Consider the following 27,303-nt stretch of genomic DNA (forward strand, 5'->3'; position numbering starts at 1 on the left):
TGGGCTGTAGTGCATTGCTTCCAGTTTTTGGCTGACAAGACCTGCATTATGCATTTCTGCCGGCATCACACTGTCCACCCTGAGCCATGGTTTTATCTTGACAGCGTACCTCTTGTTGTGGTGGAGATGCATCGGTTTTTGGGATTGGTGTTTGATACCCAGTTGTCTAGGCTCCCTCATATTCGGCAGATTAAACAAATGTGCCGGCGGCATCTTAACATTCTTTGTTGCTTGAGTCACACCAGCTGGGGTGCTGATCGGTGTACCGTTTTACGGCTGTACTATGCGTTAATTCAGTCCCGTGTAGATTATGGTAGCCTGGCGTATGGTTCAGCATCCCCTTCTGAATTGTGGTTGCTGGACCCTATCCTTCACAGTGGGAGCCACTGGAGCTTTCCACACAAGCCCTGTCACCAGCATACTTGTGGAGGCTGGTGTCCCTCCATTGCAGTTCCGGTGCCAACAATTACTGGCCGCTTATGTTACACGCGTTTGTAGCTTGCCCGAGCATCTCAGTTACCATCTGCTGTTCCCCAACTCAGTCGTCCATCTTCCAGATTGATGGCCCCATTCAGGGAGTACGATCGTGGTTCGCATCCGGGCTCTTCTCTCTGGGCTTGAGTTTTGCCCTCTCCCACCTGTTTTCCAGGCCCACATACGTCTACCCCCGTGGTGTGTGCCCTGCCCATACCTTCGGCTTGATTTGGCACAGGGCCCGAAGGACTCAGTCCCTCCTGAGGCCCTCTGCCATCGCTTTCTTTCACTCCTTGCCACTTTTCAAGGCTCTGACGTGGTCTATACTGACAGTTCAATGGTTGCTGGTTGTGTTGGTTATGCTCTTACTCTAGGAGATCATTCTGAATGACGCTCATTGCTGGCTGGCTCCAGTGTTTTCACTGCCGAGCTGTTCGCCATCTCTCGTGCCATAGAGTATATACACTCCTGCCCAGGTGAGTCCTTCGTTATTTGTAGTGACTCCCTGAGTGGTTTACGAGCTATGGACCAGTGTTTCCCTCGCCCTGTTCTGGCGATGGCTATCCAGGAGTCCCTCCACACTCTTGCCCATTGCAGCTGCTCCGTGGTCTTTATGTGGACCCTGGGTCATGTCGGCATTCTGGGAAATGAACGTGTTGACATGCTGGCCAAACAGGCTGTCAGTGCCCCAGTCCTGGAGATCAGCCTATTGGAGTGCAATCTTCAGTCAGTTTTGCGGTAGAAGGTCCTTGGTACCTGGGGTGATGAATGGCGCACCCTGCCTTCACCCAACAAACTTCGGGCCATCAAGGAGACTACCGATGTGTGGCACTCCTCCTTGTGGGTCTCTCGCAAGCACTCTGTTGTACTCTGCCGGCTGCACATTGGCCACACCTGGATGACACATGGGTTTTTATTGCGCCGCTAGGACCCACCTCTCTGTCATTGTAGTTCGGCTTTGACGGTGGTCCACATTTTGTTGGACTGCCCGCTTTTAACTCCACTCCGGCAGACGTTTGTGCTGCCTAATATGCTTCCTGCAGTTTTATCAGATGACATTGCAATGGCAGACTTAGTTTTGAGTTTTATTCGTGCAGGTGATTTTTATCGCCTGATCTAAGTGTTTGTCCTTTTTTTGTGTTGAGTCTGGCCTTTGGCTGACGGTTTTAGATTGTGGTTTTTAATGTGTCACTTGGTGGTTGGCTTTCCCTTTTTGTTTTCATGGTCGGCCAACCACTGTCACACTCTGTGTGATTTTAATTCCTTTTGGCTGGTCTCTGTCTGTGTCTTTCTTGTTCTGTGTCATCCCTTGTAATCTCCGTTGTTTGTTTTCATTCTTTGTGGGTGTTTAAAGTTCATGGAAAAAGGGACCAATGGCCCTTGTAATCTGGTCCCTTCAATCCCACAAACCAACCAACCTTGTGAGCTGATGTGTAAAATAAGCTGTATTTGCATCTTCCAAAAGTTGTTCTAGCTGTTTTAACCTCTTCGCTGATGTGGTCTTCACGGCATTTGCACTCACTGACACTGCATTCCATAAAACCAACAGTGTACATTCCACATTGTTAGGATCCTCTGATACTGAGAATTATTCTGTTGGTTTATCTTGAGAGTGCTCTCTTACTTCTGCATCTTCCAATTTATCCTTGTCAAAGCAGGCCATCCTTTCACCATTACTTTGCTACTTGGTAAACAGCTACAGATGTAGTTTGACTACCACCAAAAATGATTGGCATTCATATCTGCCCCACTGATGGTTTGTACATGTTCGACACTTCTATGACAGCCCCAATCAACTAGAACATGGTTGATCTGGCTTATTGTACTCCCATCAGAGGAGATCCAGATAAATTTATTTACTACTCTGCAGGGAGAGTCATTATTCTTGTTTCGGCAAATTTAATAACTCTGATACCATTGTCATTGCTTGTTGCATGGCTACTAAAAGAACCGGTTGTTGGATGACACTCATCTTCTCTTCCCACTTGGGCATTGAAGTCTCCTATTACCAACTATATTGAATGTCTTGGTAGTCAGCCTACTACTACATTGTGTAGCGCAAGTTAGAAATTGTTCGTTGTTTCTTCATCAGCATCCTCTGATGAAACATAACAATTGACTAAGCAGATTGTCTACGGTTTAACATTTTAAATCATCCAGCAGATACAGTCATTTACTGGAGACCATTTATTGACAGCCAATATCATTTTATTGTGGACGGCAAAAGGAACAACCCGACAGATCAGAATATTGATGAAACTGGATATGTGAATAGATTCTCTGGACTTAGAATTCAAATGTGGAATGTGAGGTCAGTCGTGACCATGGAAATGAAACAACTTGTGAAATACTTGGTGAATATCGATGCCTAGTGACACCAATTCCAGAAAAAAGACTGCCTTAGTAAGTTATGAGTATTGGAAATGCTCAAAGGCTCTTCCTTAGCAATGAGCCAAGTCAGTCCTAGAATTCAGCAGCTGCATTTGCAGCCTACAATAAAATAATATCAGCTGTCAATAAAGGTGGAGAAGAAAATTAAGTTTGTCATTTTCAAGGAACCCATTCTAGATTTTGCCTATACTGATCTAGGGAAATCACGGGAAACCTAAGTTAGGATTGCCAAATGGTAACGTGAAACCCTCTCTTTCCAAATGGAAGTCCGTGCTTTAGCCACTATACAACCTCACATGATCAGTGTGATCTGAAGGCAGTGGAGCAGATTAGTTGCAGTCAAGCTGTGAAATTAAACAACTCGGATTCCACGAGTGCACTAAAATCCACCCAGTGCATGTACTCAGCATAGAAATTAGTCTGATTCGTCCCTCATTCATCTGCCACATTTGGGGAAAAAGATGATGGTCTACTGGATACCAAGTCTTGTAGGAATTTGGACAAAGAAATGATAAGGAGGCTACTTGAGGTCTACAGTGCCATATTAAAAAAAGGACCTACAGTGACATAGTTTAAAAGTGCCCGTATATGCAGAAAGGTTGCTGCTGAAGCAGAGGACAGTTCATCGATAGAAGGAAGATTGGGTAGCAGAGAGGGGCAACAAGCTATGGGCAATTACACAAACCCCTTAGCTATGGCATAGCTGCTTCCAGCCACAGAGATGAAACAAGGCCATTCTAACTCTGAACACTTGTTATTAAATTTGGAAGAGTGTCGATGCGACTTCAAGCTCAGTTGAATAGTGTTATGTATTCTATTATATATTTATCCAGTGCTTGGTTTGTCATGGTACACACCAGCACGCTATATGGGTACCTCTCACTATATTCCTAAAATTTGCAGAAATCATATTTGTCCAGCACCATTACCAAATTGGAAACTCAAGCTGATGTTAGCTAATTATTTTACAGGTGCTGCAGTCCATTGGCTAGCTTTTAAAATATCATTTATTTTATATGTTCCCTTATATGGGCTGTTTGAAAAAAGTGTCGTGTATTCTTATACGAGATAATAATAGTCAAAATTAGAGAAAAAGGGTCCTCCAGACATCTGCCCAGAAGGAAATACTTGAGATGTGGCTCATTTTACTTCTGTTAAACGGTCAGTACTCAGTGGTATGGGCTGTCTCCTTGTTGAGATTCATTGCTCATTTCTTATAGGTTGTTGCTCCGTCCTCTGACTGTGGTGCTGCTGTCAGACATAGCAATTACAACCGTCTCTTGCATGGATGGACAAAAATATGAAAATACTGAGAACACCACACGTTACCATACCTAATATGGTCTAGGAAAACCGTTGGCATTCAAAACAGCTTCCAGTCAGCTCAGAAGAGATGAACACAGGTCCTGTATGGTTTTTAATGGAATCTTATACCATTCTTCATGAAAAATAGGAGCAAGTTCAGGTAACGATAATGGAGGTGGATGGCAGTCACAGATCCTTCTTTCCAAAGTAAACCACAGAGGATCTGGTGACAGTAGTGGCCAAGGGAGATTGGAAAATTCATTGACATGTTCACAAAACCAGTCCTCTATGATGCATCTTGGAACACAGTACCATCATTGGGAAACAAATATTGTTCCACAGGATGGACTTGATCAGCCAAAATCACACCAAATCCTTGCCAGTAATGTGATCTTGTGGAGTAACCATAGAGTCTGTGATATAGCATGATATGACCACACACATCATCACTGAACCCCCGCCATGTGTCAGTCTTGGCAACAAGCCATCAGCAGTGTAGGCTTGGGATGGCATACGCCAAACCTTAACTCAGCCGGAAGGTGGAAACAGTGTCAAAGAAGACTCATCCAACCAAATGACTTTCTTCCATTTCTCCATAGTCCTTGTTTTATAGCTTCAGCACCAAGTTATTCTGTTATAAACATTTGCATTACTAAAGTATGGTTTTGTAATTGTAGCTCACTATGCAGTTCCCAGCTTGGAGCTTTCTTTGTGCTGTTTCAGTGCTGATAGGGTTCACGAGTGCAAGACTCAGTTCTGTAATGACTTTTGAAGCTGCCATCCTCTTATTTTCTGTCACAATTCTATTCAGTTACCATATAAGCGCACACTCCGCTGCAGAGTGAAAATCTCATTCTGGCTCTATTCAGTTACCATCTGATACAGTCGGTCAACACACACTTCTGTCTGCATTGTGACTTAGCGAATTATGTTTCTCTGCTTTACCTGTATGTTGTATAAAACTTCAATACAGTGCCTCTTGAAACACCAAACACTTTGGCTACTTTGATTATGGAAGCACCCACCACAAAAGCATCAACAATTTGCCCATGTTCAAATTCTTTTAACTCTGACGAAATGCACTCCCAACTACAGAGAACGCTGTTCTGGCCATGACTGATACTTGCAATGTATTGAGGGCATTCCACAGGTGCCATTTATTCTCAAAGATAATAGTGTCACCTTCGGGCTTGGCTAGCAACTGCATTTATGTTCAAGCACAAATTTTGTAATGTGTCCATATTTTTGTCCAACCACTGTACACTGTGAGGTTGTGCTGGCACCTGAACAAGGTTAATGTTACCATGGCACGTGAACAATGTAAACAGTGAAATGGAGCCCCTTTATTCCACCATGAACTGACAAACTAGGTATTCTGCTTGTCAGAACCAACAGCATTAACAAAAAGGATGTGTGTCACGTAAGCAGAATTACTTCCTATGAGCTGCATTCCAGCTGAAAAATATGTTCAGCAGATTGTTTCAGTGACTTACAAGCACAGGATCATATGCAACAACAATAAGGGATTGTGGTGCCTTGCAGTATGTATGCCACATGTGTATGGAGGACTGATTATTGTAATGAGTAAAAGATGATCTTGGAACAAGTTTATGAAGAACTGGACCTGCTGAAGGCATAGACTACACTCTCATGTGTTCAGTTACGCTTGAACGATTACTTTCTCCATATCACTTACAGTATGTTGAAGCTCTGAGACCACAAGATCCCTATATCACATAACAATTCTGCAATTGTTTTCTAAGACAGAGCTCTGAAGATACCAGATTCACCATTTGTTTTGTTTGTGGATGAGGCACAATTCAGAGTGGGGTAATAAGGTACCATAACAACTACATGTGGACAGATTGAAATTCTTGAACAATCATGGCAGCAGGATATCAGATTCATTTTAGTGTCAACATACAAGTAGGAATTGTGGGTGACAGATTTGTAGGGTCATACACTTTACCAAAAAATTTAACTGGTGTTGTCTATCTCCAGTTTCAGCATGACAGATTATCCATACTGTCAGAAGACGTCACCTTGGCAGAAAGATAACAAATGTGCTTTATGTATAATGCAGCACCTTGTACAACAGTATCAAACCTAAACATTTAATGAATGTTTTGTTGAGAAGGTTCTGTAGCCTGGGTTCCCCATTCACTTAACTTTAATAGGTTTCTGGCAATGGTGATACGTAAAGTCATTGGTGTATTCCACACCTATCAGCAACATGCACACGTGTCTCCCGTGCATTTGATCAAAACCAGGGGTAGCCAGATGTGTTTCCACAAGTTCATGTTGCTTTGAAAATGGCTGAAGGACACGTAAGAGTTAGCGCTAACCGCATTGAACACCTCCTCTTGTGTCAGTAGACAGATAGCTATCATAAGATAGGATGGTCCATATCTCAATGAGAATTGGTTTCCAGACGTAAGTTTATAGAACCTGTTTTCCTAGTTTTGACTAGTACTATCTCTTGTAGAGAGATGGAACATAAAAAAAAGTGAGTTCTTACGTTTCTCTTGTTTTGTCATGTAAAGTAACCAGCCTGCCTTTCTCATACCAAACATTTTGTGTTTTTTTTCCAACTGACATTTAGCATTTAGAGCTATGTTACTCATGTCAAAGAAATATTATGAATAATTTCCCAAGCTTTTAGATAATCATTTTTAGTAGTTAAAAAAATAATCATTTGTGTTTGTTTCATCTTGTGTGTGTTTTAAATCTCAGTTTCTGTTTTTAAGGGCAATACGATTCAACGAAGTGAATTAAATCCATTTGACTGTAGCATTGTAAAGCACATGGATCCATACATAAGTGTGTCCCGTCTCATGATTGAAAACTCTACACCAATGTGGAAGGTATTTCTCAAAATTATGTAATAGTTTTTGGCATTAATGATGTAAAAAAATACAATCCTTGTGTGTTCTCTAAAACTTTGTTTAGCAGCTGTCTCTACATAGCATACTGGTGGTCTACTTGTGATAGTAACTAGTGACTGGCCATGAAGTGTGTGCTCAGTATCATGTATAATCTAAGAAATGTCTTGCCACTTGAATCTTTTAGTGTGTTTTGGTGGTAAGAATTTGTTGCTTACTTGTGATTACGTGGTTGGAAAATAGTTTCCTGGTTATGTGCTTAAAATTACCTTTCCTTTTATGAAAATATAAGTAAGATTTTTAGTGAGTTTTGTCTGTTAGAAACTATGCTAGTTTCTAAATGACTTACCAAGTGCTCAGGAGTAAGAAATCTGTGCCAGTGAAAGTGGAAGTCATTTGGCAAAGCTCCTCTTCATTATATTGTCAGACATGACTTCAGCGCTTAATGTTCAAAATGAAACAACAGTAAGCTGAAAGTCATAAAGAAGAGATTAATACATTTGACAATATTAAGTGCAAGATGTTGATTTTTATCATGGGCTATACAACAATATTATAATGTTTTAAAACTTCAGTGGCACTAAATTGTCCAGTTACTGATTGTGCCACTTGATGTTCCAGAGTGACCAGTTTCATTTTAAACTTAACAGAATTATAATTTGCGAATATTTCTGGATTAACCATGTTTACATACACTAGATACCCAAAACATTATGATCACCTGCTTAATAGTATTTTGGTGCACATTTGGAACCCAATACAGCCACGATTCTGCATGGTGTGGATTCAGCAAGTCCTCAGTAGGTTTCCGGAGGTACGTGGTACAAGATGTCACACATGGATCACGCAATTTCCATAAATTATGGTCGGGAGTTTATGAGTGTGAAGCAGGTGTCCAGTAGTATTCCATATTTGTTCCATCAGGTTTATATCAGGCAGATTTGATGGTCAAGACAGCAACACAAGTTTACTATCAAGTTCTTCAAACCATATTGGCATGATTCTGACCTTGTAACAGGGATACAGGTACTCCACAATAATGTTCACATAGTCCACAGCTGTCATGGTGCCTTTGATTACTACCACAGAGCCCAGGGAAGCCCTGGTGAATACTCACCATAGAATAATATTGCCTCCACTGGCGTGCGTCCATGGTATGGTGAATGTTTCAAGCGGCTGTTCACCTGGTTGACAATGTAGCCAGAAACAACCATCAACCTGGTGTTAACATGATTTGTAATTCATCCAACCGATTCCATTGATCCAATGACCCATGCCCAATGCAGTCATAACTGACAGTGTCATAGTTAGTGTCAGCATGCAAATGCATGCCGTTTCTCAGCTGCTGAGCCCCATATTCAACAATATGCTCTGGACTGTGTGCTCCAAAACTCTTGTGCTTGTACTGGCTTTGCACTCAGTCATCAGATCTACCACAGATTGCTGCCTATCCTATTTTCCAGAGTGGAGAAACCCCTGATCTATTCATTCTGGGATGAAGCTTAGACACCCAACACCTTTTGCCTACTGGTGTTGTCACTATCCTCTAACTACTTCCCATTGGTGTTCATGACAGTAGCTTATAAATAGCCAACCAGCTTCACTGCTTTTGAAATGCTTATTCCCAAGTGCCAGGCCCTAACACACTGCCCTACATCAAAGTCGCTTATGTCAGTGGATTTCCCCATTTGCGGCCTGTAATAGTGCTAGAATTACTTCACATTTGTCTCTGTTTCACTGCATGGCAGAGGGTACCTTGTACCACTACTAGCCATTTCCTTTCCTGTTCCACACACAAATGGAGTGAGAGAAAAGTGAAAGTTTATTTGCCTCCATATAAGTACTGTTTCTCATGTCACTATGACCCTTAAGAGAAATGTACATTGGCTGCAGTAGAAGTGTTCTGCAGTCAGCCTCAAATGCTAGTTCTCTAAATTTTCTCAATACTGCTTCATGAAAAGCACATTGTCTTCCCTCCATGGATACCCATTTGAGTTCACAAAATGTATCCGTAATATAAGTTACATTTTTTCTATATTTAGAGTGAACTGCCAATCACCATACCAACCAGAATTTTTGTGTAAGTATCTTGTATCCTCCTACAGTCAGTCAATGATGATACCTTCCCGTATACCACAGCACCATCAGCAGATAACCGCAGATTAGTGTTCACCCTGTCCATCAGATCATTCAAGTGTGTAGAGAAAAAGAGCAGTCCTGTCACACTTCACTGAGCTTGTTGTATACCTTCTTAGTACTAGATGGTCATCGTTTTTCCTCCCAGTGTATCATACACTTTGGGATCCTTTTTTATTTTTCTTTTATTAATCTAATTATTTATTTTTGCATTCCTTTGACATTTTCATGCTATTGTAATCATATATGTTGAATAAAATCAGTAACTGAATTTTAAACATTCACGCTGCCTCTGATTACTTAATTTCTGAACTTTTCTTTTCTTGATATCATTGCCAAATGTATCCAGAAATTCATCTCTGCAGCTAGTAATTTGAATTTAATTGCCATTTTGCTGGCGAAACTTCTGAATTGTATGTAATAATGCTCCTAAATATTGTTTTTCACACTCTTGTTTCAGTATCAGTTCTTATGTGCATATGACAGAGATTCCCGTTTCATAGATAAATAGTCATCTTTGCCACATTTAAATTGATCTGATTACTTTGTCTTGTTTTCCATCATTTGTAATTTTCAACAGTATGCATTTATTTTAATCAGTAAGTTGTCGTGTTTCCATCACTTCTTTCGAAACCAAATGTAAATTTATTCCACCAGTTATCATATATTTCATTTTATGCTGTAGAATTTTATCGGTGTATATCATATAGTGTGGGTGCAATGCAACATGTAAAATTACTGCTGTAATCATTTTATAACTTGAAACCTAGGTAATTAGTATTTGTCAGTTTCAGTCTTTTTATATAGAATTTTTGTATAATGTTTGAATTCCCTTTATGATTTTCTATTTATGTCCTTTAATTGTAAAGATTTCCACAGATTGGCTGAAAGTACACTATAATGGTCTTTTCCTTGTATCTGCAAACACCAAATGAAGAGATTGTTCTCAAATTGTTTTCTCCTCAATTATTTGAGTTAGAAAAAAAAAAAGAAAAGAAAAGAAAAAGTGATCAGTTGTTATATACCAAAGGCTGCTTGTTCTTCATCCTCCATTTCTTTGTATTCTTGTTCTAGAAAATGTTAAATAATGTTTCCACAAAGTTACTTACAATGTTGGTAACTATTATATCCCTATAATTTTTACACTCATATTTTCATCTTTTTGTACAGGTTATTGAAGTATGTGCTATTTTCCATTTACTTGGTGCAACCTCCATTTTAAATGTTTCTCAAAAATATTTGTTAGTAGTTGATATAATTTATCATTACAAAATTTTAATAATTCCATGGAAATGTTTGAAGCCCATCTATTTTTTAAAAATTTTACTGCCTGTTTTGTTATCCTATGTACAAATTGTTGAGCGTACGTATTCGGTAACTTATTGGTCCAGTACATTATCAGAAATTTTCTCAAATTTTGTGTTGTAAGTATTAAATTGTTTTTCAAGAGTTATGGGTAATATACTTAGTGCGGTTTATCTCTTGGAATCCATTTTTTTAAATTCCTTATTGTTTCCTGTACTTTCTCTCCATGTAAAGATTATATTTTTTGACAGTGCTGTTCCGAAGTTCAGTTCTTTCTTCCCCAGCGTTTTCTCGATTTTTGCCTGTTGTGTGCTAATCTCTATCTTGCCTTGAATGTTTCTATGTTTCTATACAAAACTCCCGGTTTAAAAACAGACAGATTAATGTCGTGAGATGCTTTCTTGTGATGAGAGAAATTTGGAAGAGTGTTGTATGTGATTGGTATGTTGTCCATACTGGCACCATACTCAAGAAAGGGAGGCAGCATACAGTTTCCATCCACGGCTCAGGTGGTATTAACAGGAAAAAACACAATGGCAGCCACAGTAGACCTGCACAAGGACATCAGGACAAAAGTCATCCAACTGTGCAGTAAGCTTTCAGCAACTGTAATGAACACAGTGATGCCAAGGAAATATGTGCGAACATACATTTATTTTCAATATAGGCACAAGATTCATTCCTACCTGGAGTGGCTGAAAGTTGCTATTGGTGCAGGAAGAAACATAAGGCATATTTTTATGTTAGATCCTAATGCCAAATCGGTACTCTGACAGAGCCATGCAACGGGTGATATATGCATTTAACTGGTTGACATTATTGCCAAATTGAAACTCCAAGTGCTAAACAAGCCAGGTTAGACACTGACATACCACAACAGAACAGAAACAGAAATAAACATTGATGTAACTGTTGTGGTGGTGGTGATGTGGCTTTGTGGACTATCACTAATATTGTGTCAACAAATGACCATGACCTGTTACTATTTCTCCTGAAAGTTGATAATACAGAAGTGAGTTAGACCTTCCCACAGAAACCAATTCATGACATCAGGAAAATGAGTTAGGTGTATTCAGTGTGAATTTCAACAATCAAATGCTGGAAGGTACAAGTTACAAAGTATACAAAAAAGCATTTGGTGTACAGAAAGCCATTCAGGACACTCAGGAAAAGTCTATTCCCATTAAAGTTTGCAGTTTGAAAGATTCACTGAAAAAGGATGTTCACTACATTAAGACAGAAGATTTGTGCAACAGAAAGGTCATATCAGAGAGCACTTGGAGTCTTAGAGTAAACAATATATCTTCAGACCTACTAGGATTTGAAAAATGTAGTCTAGATTCAATCAGGTACATGAATCAGCAACTACATGGAAATGAATGGGGAATACCATGTAAGGGTGTGATGAAACGCTCACTTCACCTTCTGCACTGTCAAGTATACGAAGATAAGATGACACAACAGGATGGGATGACTCGACCAACCACCTGATGGGTTCTTTACTGCCGGAAGATGAACAGGAGGAAGGTAACTCTTTAAAGGGACAATTAAGAAGAGAGATAAATGTGCTCTACAGTAACAATGGAGTAGTTTTTCCCATTTCATCAATAGGAAGTTTGTGTGGCAACAATGTAACAAAAGCAAGGAAAAACTCCCAGTCCTGATGATTTATAGTTTTAAGTGCGTTATGAAGTTAAAGACCAAATGGTGCCCTACCTTTAAATAATATGTTTGATTCAGGGCAAGATACGAACTTGGAGCAGTTTTCATTAAGGAAGGTGACAATAGAGATCCCAACAGGAGCTAAATCATATGTAACTATTTGTCCGCTGAGTGCTATGAGCAAAATATAGAAATGACTGTTACAAGATCTGCTAAGGACACACAGAGGGCTGATGGGTCTTAATCAAACAAAATATGGTTTCAGGAAGGGAAAGTCAACTGATGACACTGATTGCAGTTGTTGACAGTAGTTGTGACAAATATGCTGTAGCCATTGGTGGCTGTCATTGTTTGCAAAGTTTAGATAGCTGAAATTACCCACATGTTTGATGTAACTCTTTCAGAGACTACTGTCATGATAGAGTAGTGGCATGGGCATCTCCTGATGGGACAATCAAATGAGAAATAGCAAACGTATGCTGTCAGGTGCCTATATGGAACACTGTCATTTGGGATTTAGTGATTGAGTCTGTGTTGGGAATAGTAGAGGAGTTAGCAATAGTTGCTGCCACTGCTGCATGCGTGAATGATATCCTCATAGTGCTTAATGGGAGGCCTAGAGCTCAGACAGAGCAAAAGTGTGACACAACTCTATCCATGATTCAGCAATATGAACAAAACAAATTGAAGACTGCTGAGAACAAGACTGCTACTGCAGGGAAAGCTGTCAACAACTAGAAATCCTTATATTAGAATTGCTGGTGTTCTGATAAGTAGGAAAGTGGTAAACTAATGTTAGAAAATGTATGTGGTTCAGGGTGAGACATACAATGCCCACAGTTATGAAGTCAGAAAAAGTGTCTAAGGTCATGCACAAAATAGCTGCTACTGTAAAAAAATTTTAAAAACCTAATTCCTTTGAAGGGGATGATCCACATGCTGACAGTACACAGACCTCATCCTAATTATCTTTACAGATTCAATATAAGAACCAATGGCAGATGCATTTGTGGAGAAGCTGGGACATCTTATCTTAACATGTAGTGATAGTGCCTCAATCAGTGAATCACAGATGTGATAGTTTGAGGCTACAGTTTGTATCATACTATACATGACAGGGAATCAAGTGCTCCTCTGAGCAAACTATCAGGCATATATTATAGGAAAAAACAAGAAAAATATCTTAAATCCTCAGAAAGGAAGAGACTGTAAAACTGCACTCCACAGGGCCTCCACTCATAACATTGTAAATTGACTGTTAACATAACATGGAGGAGAGCAGTGTGTGGTATATTATTTACTATTGAGGGTGTAATTTATATTACTATCTGACAAAAGTGACAAATCAAGGATTTTGTATTATTTTACACCATTGATTTTATATTGCTTTGTAAGGTGTTGTAAATGTTTTATGATAGTCTGTTGATTGAAATTGGCTGTATAATGAAGAAATTTTTATCAGGAGCTCTTGACAGCAAATTATGAAATTCTTTAAATATTTATGAGTTATGGGGCACCCCTTTCTTAAAATATATTACTTTCTTTAGCCTTTAGTAATCCCATACCTAACCTGAAAGGTAGAAATTACATTTACAGAATTCTCCAATATTTGATACAACAAACCGAAGATGAGCTATGGAAAGACTCTTGGATGTTTAAATTTCAAATATTTCATAACTGTCTAAATTTCAAATGTTTCATAACTTAAGACTAATAAAAATTGGCTACTAATGTGGATTACAGCTAATGAAGATGGTTGTTTCTTAATTTGAGAGATATATAGAGGTGAGATTAGTCCTAGTACTGAGAATGCGTTTGTGAAGTGGTAGTCAAAACTCTGACTTTAAACCTGTAGTACCAAGAAGTGTTCAACAGGTTTTTTCCTTCTGTACCAATGAAACATTACGTGAAAGAACAAGGTTGTCATCCTTCCACCCATGTATCCATCCATACATCCATTCATTCATCCATTTATTGAGTCACACATGTGCCTTCATAGATTTGGACAGGTAGGAGGAACCACTGCAGGCTACTCCTGTAAAGTATGCAAACAACAAATTATGACTAGTGCTAATCTACTCACATTAGTGATTAATGGAATTACTTGTAGCTTACTTTCTATATACAGGCTGTAATGAGACTTTAAAGGACATGCCCCTCACACATAATTGAAGAAAAATGTTATAGTATTTGATCCAAAAATGCTTTGTTTGTGTGTTTCAACCCATTTGCCACAACTCTCCGTATAACATCATGGGAAACACACAGAAACAGAACTTACCAGCATCTCACAAGTAACACTTTCTAATTTGAAAAATGTTTGAAATACCCTCCATTACAGGCACTTTGTTTATTGCCGTATGTGTTTTGCTTCTTTTATTTGGGAAGCATCTTCAGTGGCGATTTCCAGCGCTGTTTACTCAATCGTGTGATCCTGCAAATATATTTGTTAGTTTCTATGCTCCAGCTGGCCAATTTCAGGTGTTCTGTCACCTACATTTGTGACATTGCATATATCACTTACTCTTTCCATTGTGTGATCAACATCTCATCTAAGAAGGCATTATAACTTTGTCTGTTTGGTCAGGATGGAAGAACATGAAGTCTTAAACAGTTATCAACAGTACTGTCACCAACACTGGCCAAAGATATTTATTGATGATGTGCTCCAACAGTTACAAGAGGATTAACATCTGCCAGCATGCGCCAATTGTGAAATTTCACAATCTTATCATGTTGAAACAATACTTCATCTGCAAGTAGCACTGTTGAACTAAAATAAGGGTTTGACACATACTTTAGTACTTGATTAAGAGAAATGCACCTGTGCTGGAAAATCAGCTGCTGACACTGTCTGTACATGCTGTTAATGTTATGGATACAGCTAGAATGTTATATAACACTTCCCAAGCTGTTGTGGCTACATAACTTACACTGACACAAAAGTCATCATCAAATGTATGTCCTGTTGTGTCATCATTCATCTAGACCTCCCACAGTCACAAGTAACAGGATGAAACGTTCCATGCTCCCTAAGATGATTAGTTGCTTCATATTTCCTACTGTTGGGAATCATCTGATTGTGGAAATCTCTGCCATTATTATAATATGATAATCCACATATCGGACGGGCATCTTTTCTTTGTTCGTTTGCACTCCCATTTCACTGTACTGGAAAACAAATCTATGATGAACACTACTATTCACACATGGACATGCAAAACCCATGATTATCACTTAAAAAGTTGGTGCTACATGTAAGGAAGTTTGAGACACGAGTCACATGTTGGTACAGACAATTATATTAGTTGTATGTTAGTATTGCCTTCAGTGAAGTGATATACTAAACACTGACGGTGAACTTAAGAATTAAAACTTAACCATGCATAACGGGCTTTTTGAACATTTCATGCAAGAAAGAGTTTTAATGTATTATGCTGGTATGTGCTAATCGTGTGGCTTCTCATGGTTAATTCACCATGTGTAGTTGTTGGAAATAGGAAATTCAATATTTCTGGGCACATATCTGTTAAAAAAATTATCAGTTGTCTGTGTACTGAAAACATTAAAATCTGTCTTATATAAACGTTAGTGTTAACCAGAATATATTTCTTAGAGTCCAAATATTTTGATAAATTATAGGACACACTATTAGTTTGCTATTAACTATCTGGGGATTTACAATTCCCTGCATGATGTCTTGTTCATCGAATTGTGAGAAAAGGTAGAACTGATTTTTTGCACATGAGAAGCTTTTGGAAAGAACAATAGTTCAGGATATATTATCACAAGATGATGTAGTAGCACTGCTTTTGAACAGAGAAAATATACTGTTTTCCTTCAAAATTTTTATGGTGGTAATGAAACATCATCATTTATAAAAAGGAACGAAGTGTGCCTTCAACTAAGCATCTCATGTCCATCAAAAGTAACTGTGGTGTGTGTACTGTAAGACCTTCGGTACACACACCATCAGATTATTTGACTTGTCGCTCTAACGAAGTAGGCGAGTGTCGGCAATATGTCTCGCGGTCTTATCGTGGCGTGTTTATCTTCTGCCGTTAGGTCAGACGATAGAAATGCCAATTGCACGCTTAGAGTAGCAGATTGACAGTGACCAACTTTAAACAGAACTTGATTAATTTTCACACACTTTTATTAAAATAATAACAAGCCTAAAACCTACTTAACTTGGTTCTGGATGCTATTTACAATTGACAATCTGAAGTTCCTTTGGTCTTGGTACGTTAATCTTATTCTCACATATCTCTGATACTTGACAAAGTGTCTATTCATTTATCTTCATGGCTATGTACAGGAATATCGTAATCTTATTAGGCGCAGACTGAAACTGGACTATATACTGGTACAGACTAATGCAGACTCGTAGACTAATGCAGACTGACTAATCGGAGGTCTGTACACTCGTTATAATACCTTGCACGTTCAGGTATCACTGCGCGAGTGTGATCCACGAGTAGAAAAGGTTTTGCATTAGCAGCAATCTCATTGGCTGCATTACATATTAATACGCGGATCGGCGGAAGCAGAATTTGGTCCGTCTCTAAGACAGCGCCATCTCGTAGTGCGGAGACGGACGAGCGCTGCGCCTGCGCTGTTGTGCTTAGCGGGGCGCGCTCTAGTGGGAAAGTTGTGTACGCACTGACTATGCGGAGCTGTGTACACAACAGTAACATATAATAATAACCCTATGGGCTGCATGGACAAAATTATATGTTCAAGTCCAATTTGAAATTGTGACCATAAAAGCACAAAATACTCAATTTGTGCCTTTTTCTGTACATAAGTGTAAACAGTAGCAGGATAATTTTCTGTCGGGTGAATCCTGAGGATAGTATGGATTTGAAGAATGACTTTTTGGCACATAGATATATTGCCTTAAACCTTCAGCAACGAAAGCTATGTCAGTATTAAAAACATAGGTTCCAGAAGAGAAACAGCTAAATCAGTCAGCATGTACTCTTATGGAGGATTTATGTAAAAAGTGTGTACTAGATGTCATTGCAAGAAAAAAAAAGAACTGTACCAAGTGGATGTCCCAAAAATGTAGACTGGTGTACAAAATTAATGGATAAAAGTAACTTTTGCATAATGTGTCACTACCACGTAACATCGCTCAATAAAACGTGGACCCTACATAGAAAGAATGATTGCCGTGGACAGCAGTGCTCGCTGCATGTTACAATGTTAGCAAAGAGTTATTGTGGTAGGGAATTACATTCCTCTGCCAGTGTGGTTGACAAGTGCTGGACAGTCTTGAGTGCATGTGAACATGCTGCAGTGCATCTCCCCAATGCATCCCACACATGCTTGATAGAATTTAAGTCAGAAGAACAGACAGGCCAGTTTATTTGCTGAATATCCTCTCATTCCGAAAGCTCTTTCACCTGTGCTGTTCGCTGCAGTCACACAATGTCATCCATAAAAATGGTCGGGGCCAAATGTCCCCCTGAAAAGATATATGTGGAGAAAGAGTACAGTGTCACAATAACGTTGACTGGTGAGTGTATGATGTTCAAAGATTTGGAGGTTATTACTCCCATGCAACATTATGCATTTCCACATCATAACACCTGGACCATCAAAATGATCATGTTTCACAATGTTTGTGAGTGCTTTATATGTTCCCACCTCTAAGCATATGAGGGTATATCCAGAATCCCTACTCAGACTGAATCTGCTCTCATCCTAGAAGAGCGCACGACCCCTCTCATCATTTGTCCACTCCCTATGCTCTTGGCCCCATTGCAAACAGTGCCACTGACATGCAGGTGCCCCTGACGTGCAGGTGTCAATGGAACACAACATACTGGTCTTCTGCCAAGGTGATGACCCCCACGCAGTCTCTGTGCAACTGTGGAACATGAGGTTGCATGTCTTGCAGTCCTATTAAATACAGGATGAACATAAAGTCCAGGAACACTTTCACTTATTTGTTGCACAAGAACTAATCATTGTACATATGTCATACATATTGCATTTTGAAGAGAAACTCTGAATGATTTTTTTACTAACATTCGATATGTGAACCATGAATGACCCAGCAGATGTCAATACAGTAATCGAATTCTTGCCATACCCGTCCCAGCATGGCATCGTCGACTGTGGCAGTCGATTCACGTATTTTCTCCCAGAACTCTGCTACATCACGTGGTAGAGTGTGTATGTACACACCAGATCTTTAATGTGTCCCCACAGAAAAAAGTCACACGGAGTGAAATCTGGTGATCAGGGAGGCCATTTCATGAAGCAGCTGTCCCCTTCTGTAGCACGGCCAATCCATTGATGCGGCAGCTCCGTGTTCAGGTGCCCACGAACTTCACGATGAAAATGGAGTGGAGCCCCATCCTGCTGAAAGATGAATGGAGAGTCTGATTAAATTTGAGGTGTCAGCCATTGCTGCAACATGTCAAAGTAGGAATATCCAGTGACAGTTCTCTCAGTGAAGAAGAATGGCCCGTACAGTTTTCGATGTGACAAGGCACAAAAAACATTTACCTCTGGGGAATCACGCTCAAATTCAATGCGTTCGTGTGGATGCTTTGTACCCCAGAGTCAACAATTGTGTCTGTTCACTTTCCCGTTAGTGTGAAAAGTGGCTTCGTCGCTAAAAATTAAGCGATCAGCAATACCAACTTCATTCAGTTGTTGCTACTGCGAATAAAACTCAAAATGTTTGTCTTTGTTGTCATCACTGAGCTTCTGCACTAGCTCCAGTTTGAATGGTTTTATAGACAGCTTCTGTCGCAGGACTTTCCACACTGTCATTGGAGCCATTTCGAGTTCACGGGATGCACGATGCACTGATTTCTTTGAACTCCTTATGAATGTCTTTCGTATGCGCCCTACATTCACTTCACTCACACTGGGCTGTCCGCTTCTCTTTGCCAGGCACAAGCAATCCATCGTAATAAATTTGTTGTGACAGCGGTAAATGGCCTCCCTTGTTGGTGGCTTCTTACCGTACTTGGTTCTAAACATCTGTTGAACAGCTGTAGCACACTTTTTTTCGAACTCCAACACATAAAAAGCTCACTCCACACCTGAACTCGCCATGTTTGCAACTAGCACTGACTATTGACAAATTACCAAACTATGCTGTGGCAGTATACATGGAAAAAAAAAAAACTTTCAGGGTTTCTCTTCAAAATGACATATGTATGATATCTGCACAATGTTTGGTTCTTGTGCAGTAAATAATTGAAAGTCTTCCCGGACTTCATGTACACCCTGTATGGTTGCAAAAGCACCCGCTGTGCCACATGGGTCCCTTCTTGCCTGTTGCTGTAGTTGACTGTGGTCGACCACTGCTGCTCCTGTGGTTCGTAGCACTTGCCAAGCATGTGAAACCATACAGTAAGCAATACCAAACCGCTGTGTTACACTCATGACACTTCACTCTCAGTTTCTCGATGGTTCTTCCCCTTGTGAAGTCATCCAAATGTCTCCAGGCCATGTTGTAGTGAAGAACACTACCACAGTGCACTGTAACTCTTGCTGATTGATACATACTATCTTTCCCTATTTCTTTGACTGCCTCACGTTGCGGGGTCAGCCTCATTTTGTGCTATAACTCACACTGACCTCACACCATATGATGTCCAGCTTTCTGTACATGACTAGGAGATCTCTGGCGATATGCTCCCACACTTTCATTCATTTGCACCGAGTTGTTGTTAGATTGCTTCATATATCTCATTCTTAAGTTTTCCGGAGCAGTGTATTTGGTTTTCTTATTCAACTAAACAATGAACAAGCCTTAATTTATTACATGTTTCGCTGAGAGATTGTGTGCAGCATGATGAGATGATGATGATGATGATGATGATGATGATGATGTCAGTGTTTTTATAAAAATTATCTACACAAAGGTTAGGCTTACTATAATGCAAAGGGTTAAAATGATCCCTGATTTTGGGTAGTGCATTTTCTCACTGTGATGTAAGGTTTTTTCGCACCATGTGAATTATAGTACACACTAGTAAATTTTTAAAAATGTTGTATGATATAAAATCTTGATATTATGAATTGTATACAGGATGATCACATACTTCCTACTCGTGAAGGTTACACTAAAGTTTCAAGTAAGTTTCATCAGCCTGTATATGATCGCTCGATCCTTAGCTCCAAACCGACTTACAGAAACTGGGTTGCACCTCCTCGAAGTCTCAGGAATACGTAAGTGATTTTTATTCCTAAATAATAGGGTAAAATTGTGCCTAGCAAATACAGACAGAAGTGGTATTACTGTAATCAGTGGGCATTTTGGAAAACAGTATTGGAAGTTACTGTTATCTTGTGACCCACATTTTGACAAGATATCACTTGATCTTACTCTTCTGCACATAGATATATTTTTATGTTATATCAAGAAAACTTCAAGGAAAAAGATTTCATATAGAATGTGTGGTGCTAGGTACTCAGGGTCAAAAAGAAAACCTGAGGATTTCATGATCCAGTAATAAAATGACATAGGAATGAATAGCTGAAAAGAAAATGAGTTTGCTGAGCTCACTAGTTTGAGTAAAAAGTACAATTTCAAGAGCTCATCATTCCATGGCATTTATCCTGATCAGGTGTGGCTAATAATTAAAAACTCTGAGATGGAGCCATCCCAGAGTATATATTAAAATAAATTTCTCAGTAACCTATTGCAGCATTTAAATTATCAGAAAACATGTTGCATATTTCCCACACGAATTTAAATAATGCCAGTTAACGTTTTTGGAACTGTTGATGTGTGATGTCATGCGATTTATTTGAGCACGTAATAGCCAGTCTTAAGGCTATGCCTCGAAATCCTGCTTATCTCTATGTAGCAGAGGGCGTGATTTCCTTGGGGTACAGCTCTTACGGGCTTCCTGAAGGTACTGCTGTTAGAGCCTAAGGGTGTCCTACCAACCTGCACCCAATTTTCACATTCCACTGCCCAAAAAGAAATGAACAGTGTTGCTGAAACTTCGCTATCGAATCCATGTTGCTGCATTCTCTATTATGCTTTGATGCATCCTTAATCGACATTTAGTATTATTGTTTTGACAGTTCTTTTGTTTCTGTTGTGACTCGCCGATCTTTCAAAGTGCTGCCGCGCAGTTACGCGCGTCCTCTACATGCGGCGCTGTCTGCCAGCCATGCAGCAGCAGCAGCAGCAGCACCACCTAAGCGGCCAGCCAGCCAGCAGCTGCTAGACTCGGACTCAGTTATGATTTGACTGTTAAAGTGACACACGTTTTACTCTGTTTACTTGATCTGTGACTTTCATGTATTGCGTCGTCCTTGAAATATATTTGTTCAACTTGAAGTTATAACAATTGGCGACGAGGTAGTGAATTTTTCTTTTTCATCGTTGACCCACGTGTTTCTATGGCTACTTTAGAGCAACTATTGCAAGGTCTCATAGAACAGCAAACACTTTTCACAAAATGCGATTCGCGATTTCGTCGCAGCATCAAATGCAGGGCATCTCTCGTCATTGTCTCTACCTCCTTTTCCTCCTTACGACGAGACGGGGAAGACTGGTCTTATTACAAAAAACGTCTTCGATAGCACTTCTTGGCATTTCATGTGGCGGACGACCAAACATGTAAGTCTCTGTTCCTTTCATGGATTTCACCTCAAATGTATCGGTTGTTGTCGCAGTTGGCTCCTTTGAAAGATCCCGCGTCTTTGTCCTTTGCTGAAATGTGCTCACTTCTGTCCATTTATTTTCAAAAGCATACGCATGTGGTAGCCTCTCATGTTGCCTTTTCTTGTTGTCAAAAACAACCGAATCAATCCTATCGTGCTTGGGCTGCTGAACTTCACGGCCTCAGTAGAAAGTGTCTATTTGTTACTGAAATTCACAAAGAATCCTACGCCAATTCCATGGTATGGGATGCTATTATCCGGTCGGCACCCGACAAAGAAGTTAGGCAACGTGCCCTTCAGTTGGCAAATCTGACTCTAGATGAAGTCCTATCCATTGCTCAGTCTTTTGAAATTTCAAGCGCCGTTGGAGCACAAATAGAGGCATGGGGTGACGTCGGGGAAATACAACCTCTGTGCACTGTTGACGAAGCGTGTGGCGTGTCCCCGCCGGCCAACTTGGCCACGGTATGCTCCCAAGCGCAGCCTCAGCCTAACAGTAAACAAACCTCTAAGAAACTGCAGCAAAACCCACGGCAACTTCCTTCTTGTCTGCAGTGTTTTACGAAACATTCACGAGAAGATTGTCCACAATGTTGGGCCGTGTGTCACAAATGCAAAGAAAAAAAGGGTCATGTGTCATCCATTTGCAAATCCGACCGCATACATGATGTTCATGAACATGGCTCAGACTCTGATTCTGTGTTGTCTGTCAATTGTACTTCTTCCCTTTCAGGGAAGCTATTCCTTACTGTCCAAATACTTGGTCGAGACGTTCGCATGCAGGTGGATACTGGTTCTGCTGCCACTATCATCAATTCTCAGACGTATCTTCAGTTGGGTTGTCCAATTGTGTCACCTGTCACTAGGCAATTACGGACTTACAATAAACAAAAGATTTCTCTCTTGGGACGATTTGATGCTGAGGTATCTTACAAATCTGTCGTTCGCACTGTTCCCATATTTGTGGTCAACCATAGTAACGCATAGAATCTTTTTGGTTTCGATGCCTTTCGCATTTTTGGGTTCTCCATAGATGACTCTGTCAATATCGTCTCTGATGCTATTCCTTATGCTCAGTTGGATTCCTTGTCAACAACATTTTCGTCACTTTTTTTCTCCTGAGTTAGGCTGTGCAAATGACTTTGAAGCTCATATCACGCTCAAACCCACTGCTCGACCTAAGTTTTTTCGGGCTTGCCTCATTCCTGTGGCCCTTCGTGATCAGGTCAAATGGGAGCTGGATCATCTCACTGCTTCAGGGGTCGCTTCCTGTCACTTCCAGTGATTGGTCCTTTCCTGTCATCGTCGCTGCTAAGCCAAATGGTGCTATTCGTCTCTGTGGTGATTTCAAGGCCACTGTAAATGCTCAGTGCCTTATCAACACTTACCCTATGCCTCGACCTGAAGAATTGTTCACTAAACTTGCTGGATGCCAGTATTTTTCTAAACTTGACCTGTCAGAAGCATATCATCAACTTCCTCTTGATGCTGCTTCCCGGCAGTTTCTGGTCCTTAACACACCTTTCGGCCTCTATCAATACCAACAATTGTCATTCGAGGTTGCCAGCACCCCTGCTCTCTTTCAGCGATTCTTGGAACAATTATTGCTCACTGTCCCTGGGTGTATAAATTACCAGGACGACATTGTTGTCACTGGCTCCACCACTGACGAACATCTTCAAAATACCTTACAGATTGCCGGTCTTAAGTATAATCTTCAGAAATCCAAATTTTTTCAGGCATCTATCACGTACTTGGTGTTTCAACTCTCTCGGGATGGTATTCATCCACTTCAACAAACTGTCGCTGCGATCGATGCCTTTCCTTGCCCTACATCTGTCAAGGAACTGCAGGCCTTCTTGGGGAAAATAGCATCCTATCACAGGTTTTTACTGTCTGCTGCTTCGGTGGCTCAGCCGTTGCATCGCCTGTTGCATAAAAACGTGCCTTTTCACTGGTCCGCATCATGTGATGTGGCTTTCCAGAAATTGAAGACTATGCTGAAACAGGCCCCGTGCCTGGCTACTTATTGAGCTGGCCAACATCTTGTTCTTGCCATGGACGCCTCTCAATACGGGGTTGGTGCAGTCCTTGCACACCGTTTTTCTGACGGTTCTAAACAACCCATTGCTTATGCCTCCAAAACGCTCACGGATGCCCAAGAAAAGTATTCTCAAATTGAAAAAGAAGCTTTGGCCATTATTTATGCTCTTCATAAGTTTGGTGTTTTTTCTCTGTGGATCCAAATTTCATCTTGTTACGGATCACAAACCACTTGTTTCCTTGTTTCATCTATCAACGTTACTTCCCGACAAGGCTGCACACCACCTCCAGCATTGGGCTCTTTAATTGTCTCGTTTCAATTATGAGATTCATTTCCGGCCGACGGCTCAACATGCGCATGCTGATACTCTGTCTCGCCTTCCCATGGGTCCTGATCTGGCATTCGATAGGGACGAACTTTTGTGTTTCCACCTGGATGTTGCCGAGCAGTGGGTTGTGGACAGGTTCCCCATCACCGGGGACCGGCTGGCAGCTTCTATGGGTTCTGACCCTACCCTTTCCCGGGTTTTACGCTGTATTCAGAAGGGTTGGCCAGATCGTCCGTCCGCTAAGACTTCTGATCCATTGCGGAACTACTATGCTTTGCATTACCGCCTCACGGCTAGGGATGGTGTTATCCTCCATTCCACCGAAAATACTTCGCCGCGTGTTGTGGTACCTGCGTCTCTGCGTGCTTCGGTTTTGCGCCTCCTTCACCAAGGGCACTGGGGTGTCTCTCACATAAAATCTCTGGTGCGCCGTCATGTGTACTGGCCCGTCATCGACTGAAATCGCACACATGGTCGCTGCCTGCGGCCCTTGTGCGTCACAGGCCACTGCCCCGAAGTCATCTTTGTCAACGTGGCCTTGAAGGCCTTCCCTCTACTCTTGTTACTTATAATGGTCCGCAATTTGCCTCTTCCAATTTTGCGGATTTTTGTGCCCGTCATGGTGTCATGCATGTCACGGCCCCTCCGTTCCATCCACAGTCAAACGGTGGGGCTGAACAACTGGTCCGCACATTTAAGGCTCAGATGAGGAAACTCCTGACTTCTTCTGCTGCTGATGATGCGGTTCTCCAATTTCTGGCTTCTTACCGTTTCACCCCCTTGGGCGACCACAGCCCGGCTGAGCTCTTACATGGCCGACAGCCCCACACGCTACTTCATCTTCTGCGGCCTTCCACCTCACGGCCGTGGGTGCCTTCGCTTGGCCGGTTCACTGCTGGCGACCTTGTATTGGTACGGGGATATGGCAGGCGGCCAAAATGGAGTCCTGGCCACATCTTACGACACTGTGGCCGATTGAAATCCAGACGGACACGGGTGTTGCAGTGCGTCATTCCGACCAGCTTCGGTCTCGTGTGCCGGCAACCCTGTTCCAGATGCCTCTACACCACCTTCGGCTCTACCTAACGCTCCGGATCCTGGAATCTCTCATTACTCACAACGCAGTCCTCTCACCATCATATGAGTTCCAGCACAAGAACTGATGCCAACAGGAGACGTGCCCATGCATGAATCAGACGACCACCATCTGTCCAAGCAACTCTACTTGCCTCCTTCTCCTACAGACGCGGACACATCGCCCATGTCTCCTTTATTACAACTGGACTTGTCGCAACGGGCAGATTGGTGCACGGGGCCCCAGTAGATTCGACCACCACCTCTCCTGTCATCTCGACCTGTTATCATCGGGGACACTTCCGTTCGTACGGGTAGCCTCCTCCTCAAGTCTTTACAGCCAGTCAAACACCTATGGACTTTAGCAATCTACAGGCCACCTCCATAAAGACCTGTGCAAAAACTTCAAAGGGGGGAAAAGTGTTGTGACTTGCTGATCTTTCATATTGCCGCCGCACAGTTACACGCATCCTCTACATGCGGTGCTGTCTGCCAGCCAGCCAGTGGCCACTAGACTCGGACTCAGTTATGATTTGACTGTTAAAGTGACACACGTCTTACTCTGTTTACTTGATCTGTGACTTTCATGTATTGCGTAATCTTTGAAATATATTTGTTCAACTTGAAGTTATAACAGTTTCTGCCATTGGCTATTCTATCCACCCTTGGAATAAGTTTGCAAATGTCTCGCCAGAAAGCACTAGAGCACAGTAACATAAGTATCACCACTTAGGGAGGGTGTCACGAACGATAGAGGAAAAAGCACGCGAAATATACCACTTGTGTGAAATGTGCTCATTGCTTAATACCCCTTGCACGAAATACACCCCATCACTTAAATGCCCCCGTAAACAATTGAACATTTTGTCAAACTTAACTATGCCTGCCAAATATGTGACTGTGAATGGTGCAGTTTGACGTGTTTGTCAACCATAGATCGTGTTTGACAGTTTTTGTGAGAAACTTCGATTGATAGAAAGTTTGACAAGATGGCGGACATTGTTTGTGTCAATAGTTTGTCGCATATGTTTAATGAAAAATTGTTTTGTTACAATTTACCTCACTGTACTTTCAATTTCCACTACTATGAAAACATACATCAAGTGTAAAAACAAAATATCACTGACAGTTACCAAAATGGTAGAGGTACCACATCTGTTCCAGCCATGTATTACGCATGAGGAGATCATGAACAAAATCAGTATTTTACCCACGCAATGATATAGAAGCGGAGGGTTAGCTGAAAAGCTGGAAGGTACAAAGACTGTGGGTGCATTGGTGAAATAGAGGGCTGTGTAGTACCAGAATTGGAGCAGGGAAGGGGCTTGAGGGTAAGGACAAACACTAATGAAAGATGATGCCAGAAGGGTCACGGGAATGTATGATGTGTGATTGGAAAGTCTTAAGAATGGATCCGCTACTGCTTACTGGTTTGGCAGGCAGGTACACGGAGGGTGGGGAGTGAATCTTTGCCTTTTCCTTGAACACCCTCTGACAGGAAACTGTGTTTCCTTTATTCAGTTCATTGTGCAGCTGGTTGAGTACAGGTCTGTTAGGTCTTGTTGCCAGATTCTGTCTGCGTGAAAATGGACGTATAAATGGAGCAACGAGTTCAGTTTTAAAACCAGGAAATCAGCTTCCGAGACTTATGAACTATTAAAAACAGCTTTTGGAGATAATTGTATGAGCCAGTCAAATGTTTTTGTCTGGTTCAGCAGATTTAAAAATGGCTGCAGATCATTTGAAGATGAACCACAATCCGGCCGTCCTTCCACCTCAAAAACAAATGAAAATGTTGTGAAAGTTTGCGACTTAGTGTGCTATGATCATAGACTTACAGTTAACGAGATGGCTGATGGACTTCATTTAAGTTTCTATGCAGTTCAGGCAATTTTAACTGAAGATCTGAACATGCGTCGAGTGTCCGTAAAATTCATTCCAAAAGTGTTGTCAAGTGACCAGAGACAATACAGACTTGAAGTATGCCAGGAACTGATTAATCAGACTAAAAATGACCCAAATTTGTTAAATAGGGTAATTACAGGTGACGAATC

General features: G+C 41.1%; 1 protein-coding gene across 2 annotated transcripts in view; it reads left to right on the forward strand.

Moving 5' to 3' along the window:
- LOC126248685 (uncharacterized) overlaps positions 1-27,303 on the forward strand; it is an 88,261-nt gene that overhangs the window by 40,817 nt on the left and 20,141 nt on the right. For both annotated transcript variants that reach the window (XM_049949961.1, XM_049949962.1), the window contains exons 4-5: positions 6,918-7,034; positions 20,215-20,354. In XM_049949961.1, the coding sequence (XP_049805918.1) occupies positions 6,918-7,034; positions 20,215-20,354 (257 nt within the window). The remainder of the gene's footprint in view (positions 1-6,917; positions 7,035-20,214; positions 20,355-27,303) is intronic.

This window comes from Schistocerca nitens, chromosome 3 (assembly GCF_023898315.1).
Source record: "Schistocerca nitens isolate TAMUIC-IGC-003100 chromosome 3, iqSchNite1.1, whole genome shotgun sequence".
In the NCBI taxonomy this organism is placed as follows: Eukaryota; Metazoa; Arthropoda; class Insecta; order Orthoptera; family Acrididae; genus Schistocerca; species Schistocerca nitens.